This window comes from Notothenia rossii, assembly GCF_949606895.1.
Source record: "Notothenia rossii genome assembly, chromosome: 8".
NCBI classification, from domain to species: Eukaryota; Metazoa; Chordata; class Actinopteri; order Perciformes; family Nototheniidae; genus Notothenia; species Notothenia rossii.
This window is the reverse complement of record NC_136906.1, coordinates 19,082,872-19,087,747: the sequence shown is the minus strand read 5'-3', so window position 1 is coordinate 19,087,747 and position 4,876 is coordinate 19,082,872. Positions and strand designations below refer to the sequence as shown.

At 36.6% G+C, this 4,876-nt stretch overlaps 1 protein-coding gene across 2 annotated transcripts; it reads left to right on the top strand.

Annotated features, from left to right (window-relative positions):
- The first annotated feature begins 655 nt into the window (after window positions 1–655).
- Window positions 656–3,816, top strand: soul5 (heme-binding protein soul5). 2 transcript variants are annotated; one of them, XM_079643579.1, is made up of 8 exons: window positions 656–810; window positions 1,766–1,879; window positions 2,031–2,090; window positions 2,326–2,407; window positions 2,494–2,599; window positions 2,964–3,118; window positions 3,238–3,401; window positions 3,528–3,816. In XM_079643579.1, the coding sequence occupies exons 2-8, from the start codon at window positions 1,818–1,820 to the stop codon at window positions 3,613–3,615; spliced, it is 717 nt and encodes a 238-aa protein (XP_079499705.1). In that variant the 5' UTR covers window positions 656–810; window positions 1,766–1,817; the 3' UTR covers window positions 3,616–3,816. The 2 variants fall into 2 exon arrangements, with proteins under 2 accessions (XP_079499705.1, XP_079499704.1); XM_079643578.1 differs by lacking the exon at window positions 656–810 and having other exon boundaries at window positions 1,691–1,879.
- The last annotated feature ends 1,060 nt before the right edge of the window (window positions 3,817–4,876 follow it).

Sequence of the window (4,876 nt, the reverse complement as noted above, 5' to 3'; positions counted from 1 at the left end):
AACGAACTGCCGAGTCAAATTGGAAAGCACGTAATTAATTATTCTATAATTTGTAAAACTACGGTGTTAAAAACGACAATTTCAAAAATACAGATTCTAATGGTCGGATATAGATATACAGATACTAAAGATAGGCAGGTACTTGCTTTCAAGCAGAACACAGGGGAAAACAAACTTAGCGGGAGTGTTTACGTGTTCGGCGTAATGACGTACAACGGCCTCGACCATTTCTGTAGTCCTATTCAGCCATTCGGTAACAACCATCGTTGTGTTCAGACACGTAAACTCTTCAAAAATCCCCAGTGGGGTCACTGCTGATGTATTTAATGTCGTAGAACAAAACGTCAATTACCTCTTACATTTGTGTCAACCACAGACCTTATTTCGAGCTATTTTCCGAAACCCTACGGAAAAAATGCATTGCTTTTGAGGAAGGAACCGGAAGTGCTAAAAATGCTAACTTACTTCCGGGTTTTACGACGCGTCACTGCGGTTCTCTATTTAGTAAGGTAAAAACCAAAAAGGAAAAAGGCCTCTCAGACGCTCTTCCGTTTACGTGTTTAATAAAGAAAAACAATTGGACGGTAGATACACGGATTATACACTTACCGTTTTGCTTTAGTATTTATTTCTTTTAAACATCTTCTTTTTAGTTTCGAAATAAAGATGTATAAACAGCACACAGTTTTCTTCTACTGTATGTCGTGCACCAAAACTCTCTTATCTTTTAAACGTATGGGCGAGATTCAACCTTTTGTCTCGTGGTAGAATGCATTTGTTGTGAAACTCCAGGGATTTCGTTTTCTGCAGGTACAAAAATCTATCACAGGATCACAAAAGATGCAATGTTTGGACTTCTTATGTTACTTGAATCTTCTGTCCAACCCAGTTGTTTGTTTCTGTTTGTGTGTGTCCAGGGTTGTTATTTAAGACATTGTGTACAATATGGTGGTAAATAATACGGCATGGGAACAAGGCGTTTCCTTCATTTCATTCATTGAGAGATGAAACTTGAACCACCAACTAGTAAAAAGACAGTGATTGAAAAACAGGTTTGCATTGGACCAAAGGTGTACTTAGTAAGTGTATGTGCTAGTGTATTGTGATGACCAGTGGGGACATGGGACCACACTTCAACAACGACCAACCAATTTCATCTAGAAAATGGTCAATAAATAGTTCAAAAAGTTTATTTTTGCATTTTACCTTCGATATTCTGTTTGAAGTTTACTGTTGAGGTTTTCACAAAGACAGACAATGACTTTAAGCATACAATTGTCTATTATATACTTTCCAGAGTAAGAGATCAAATTGAAGTCAAACGTGTAGAACCTATATGAAGCCAGCCAGACTAAGATAACTTGTCTCACCTACGCTCCATACAGTCCTGTTGCACACATTGACCCACATGCACACAAATATCACCCAACGATACATTGGTGCTTTTAGCTGATATTTAGATTATTGTTTTAAGACAGTCATATCTTCACCTGTCACTGGCTGTCTGAACAAACTAATCTTTCAAAGTCATGTATTTGTTGCAGTGCTGTTGTGTTGGGTAGTGTTAAACATTGAAAATGTGTTCACCCCCTGTCACAGAGGAGTCTAAACTAAATCTCCCTTAAAATAATCTAAATTGTTAGTATAAAATGTGTGATATAAATGACACGTGCAGCCTAGCGTGTCTCTCTATTTCATAATTATTCCCAGTTTTCTGCTTTGCGTTTCCATTGGTTGTGAAAATCTGTCGTCTGGTTTGCGTTAGGGGTTCAGGGAGTGGCCAGTTCTCCTTTCATAAGCAGGGTGGGAATAAAAGGATGCTTTGGACCAGACTCAGTATCCAACTTCAGAAGCACAGAACCCAACACTCTGCTATGATGTAAGTATACTTTTATTGTTCAGATGTCTTACATGAAAATCAATGCATAGTATTTCCAAGTGTATGAACTCATTTGAAATGCTATGAAAACTTTCAAATGCACAACAATTGCTTGTTCAAAATGTTGGAAAATATTGTTTGTGTGTTCTAGGATTTACATTTCAGGACTTGTTGGCTTCCTGTTGGTGCTAACGGCTGAGGCCAGAATTGGGTAAGAATTGAATGAATCCTCATGTTTGTAGATTCTTGCCTGCATTTGACTTCAGTTACAGATTAAAAAAATACTTTACTCAGATCCCGGCAAAGTTTATTACTGCTATATTTTATACATTAAATAAAACTGTCATAAATCTAGTTGACAAGAACACTTCATACTGTTTATTGTACAGTATATTCCCCGATGTCTGCATTTCTGCCTTTTTTTAAATGTCTTTGTCAATACACAGGAGCTCCTCTGAACTTGACTTCTGCTCTGAGACCGAACAGTGTCTGCTGTTTGATTCCATTTGTAAGACTGATGGATATGAGGTAAGTGTGCAAAGACAAACCAGTTCATATTTGAGGTGCAAATTGTTTTCAAAGCCCACTCCCTTTTGTTTGTTTTTGCCTCTCAGGTCCGTGACTATGGCAATGTGACATGGGTTTGGACTGAAGAGAAAAGCTATTTCATGGACTTTGCAATCTACCCATTATTCCGCAGACTGTTTAACTACATCAGAGGTGGTTATTTATCTTTTTTTATTTAATATTTTATTGAAAGAGAAGACTCAAAACAAAAAAATTCAAACAGCACAACATTTTAATACACAAGATACACAGATGAACAGAGAACATTCCTCAGCATTTAAATAGATGGATGAGAGTGTAATGTAAAGAGTAAAATGTTTTCATATGTTTTAATCATTATGTTTGCCAGGAACATAGTACACAAAATAGTACTGACATTATAATTACAATATTGAGTTGTTCTAGAGAGCAGAAATGGTTTATCTGATGTATAAGCTCTAAGTTTTTTGTAATGCATTTACTTTTTGTGACATTTCTAAAAAAATAACACTTGTATTTTTGTGGTGCTTACCTTCAGACTTCGGCATTGAAATGACAGCTCCTGTTATCATAAACATCGCTGAGGACAAGTCATCTTTTTCTATATTCGGTATGAAAAAGAATACATACACAATGAGTTTCTTGATGCCCGCTGAACATCAGGCCAATCCCCCCAGACCTAATGATAGGAAGGTAAGCCTTTATGTCAAAAAACATTGGAGAAAAAAATTAATATATATATTCTTGAGAACTAATTATGTGAGTTATCTGTCAGCTTCAGCAGATAATAAAACATTGTGGCTTACTTGCAGGTGAAGATCGGTCACATGGACGCAATGAAGGTGTATGTACGGAGCTATAAAGGATTGATGTCGAGCTTCCTCTACAAAAGCGAAGCGGATGCTCTGTCCTCTGACCTAGACTCGGCAGGTGCAAACTATGAAAAGGACCACAACTATGCTGTTGGATATAACAGGTAAAGAAATCTCCCTCATTTTCTTAGTGATAACCAAAAATAAAATTGTTGATGAGAGAAAAATGTGTGTTAATATTTTTATATTTTTTGCCATAAATGTATTGTGTGTGCATTTGTTTCTTGCAGTCCAAAGAAGATGTTTGACAGCTACAATGAGGTGTGGTATGTTGTGAACGGTGAACCGGTGTGTTCCAGCAGCGAGGAGATGGGTTGAGCCCTATGCAATGACAGCCTTTATGAAGAGATGTTGAAGCTGCTTCAGGTTATAATGTGTCATACAAACAACCTGCAAGTGAGAGCACTGATTTTTAAAAGGCTGATGAATTTCAATTAGTTGAATATACAATGTAGACTTTTTTAAGCCAGCTTGTTTGCTGGCTTTCTGTTTTCTTCAATAAAGTTACCCTTTTGCAGTAATTTATTGTTCTTTGTGATTTATGTTGTTCTTACCCAAAAAAAAAAGGCCTCCTCAAATGTGTCATAAGCAACTGGTTTAATGAAGAAGCCTGCCAAAAACAATCACTTCAGTTCCATTCTACAATACCACCAGATGGCACTAAATTAAATAATACTATGACTTGGAGGATGACACAAACTACCTGACAGCTTTTTGGTGACCTTGATAAGGATTGTTGAATATTTTTGAAAATGTACCCTCTGAGAGAAGTGTAGAGGTGTTAGAAGCAAGACTTGATAATATAGCAGGGCAACTTTTCTACTGTTAAATGTCATAATCCATTTACAAGCTAATGTGCAGGAGCCATAAACCTTCCACCCTTGAACTGTTCTATTGCTTTGACGTCACTGTGAGCTTCATGAAAGCGGCTGGTTCCATTTTGGCAGCTAAATGTATCATCTGAGGCGCTGGCTTGGGATGCAGGACAATGTAATGGCTGGTTAATACTGTGTTTTAATGAGCAAAGCAAAGTTTCCTGATTCTACTGCACTTTATTTCAATGAAGAACTGATGTAAACAAATAATGGTATACTCAGGAATAAACAGTTTATGTTGAACTTAAATTCAGTGCTGGAAGGTCACTACAATACCCAAGTACTGTAACTGAAAAAAGTAAAGAACGACTTTGTAGCGTAACCATATATTATCTTGCTTACCACATTAAGCTTCTCACAATGCCTCAGATCTGTCTCTCCTTATCTAACCCTTGTGCTGAGATACATTGGGCTGTATCTACCTTTGTGTGTCTCTATATTAAAAAAAAAATTCAAAGTAGCTCTACCTCAACTTGCTCAAACAGTAAGAAGATTCTTCACATTGATGCCACTTCATAAACAATCTTATAGTGTCGTATATAATATTCCCAAAGGGTCCAGTTTTTTCAGAACAAGAACCTTTACTTTTGGAACTTAAAAAACATGTTTTTTTTTTGACACGCTTTTTCGTGTAGAATATTTTAACTATGTTTAACTAGTACTAAATAAAAAGACCCATATTCTTCCCACACCACTGCCTACAT

Excerpts from the sequence above, each read along its gene's own strand:
- soul5 (XM_079643579.1), top strand. The coding sequence starts at position 1,818 with ATGCTTTGGACCAGACTCAGTATCCAACTTCAGAAGCACAGAACCCAA. Across the intron at positions 1,880-2,030 it reads ACCCAACACTCTGCTATGAT|GATTTACATTTCAGGACTTG; the intron begins GTAAGTATACTT and ends TGTGTGTTCTAG. Across the intron at positions 3,402-3,527 it reads TATGCTGTTGGATATAACAG|TCCAAAGAAGATGTTTGACA; the intron begins GTAAAGAAATCT and ends TGTTTCTTGCAG.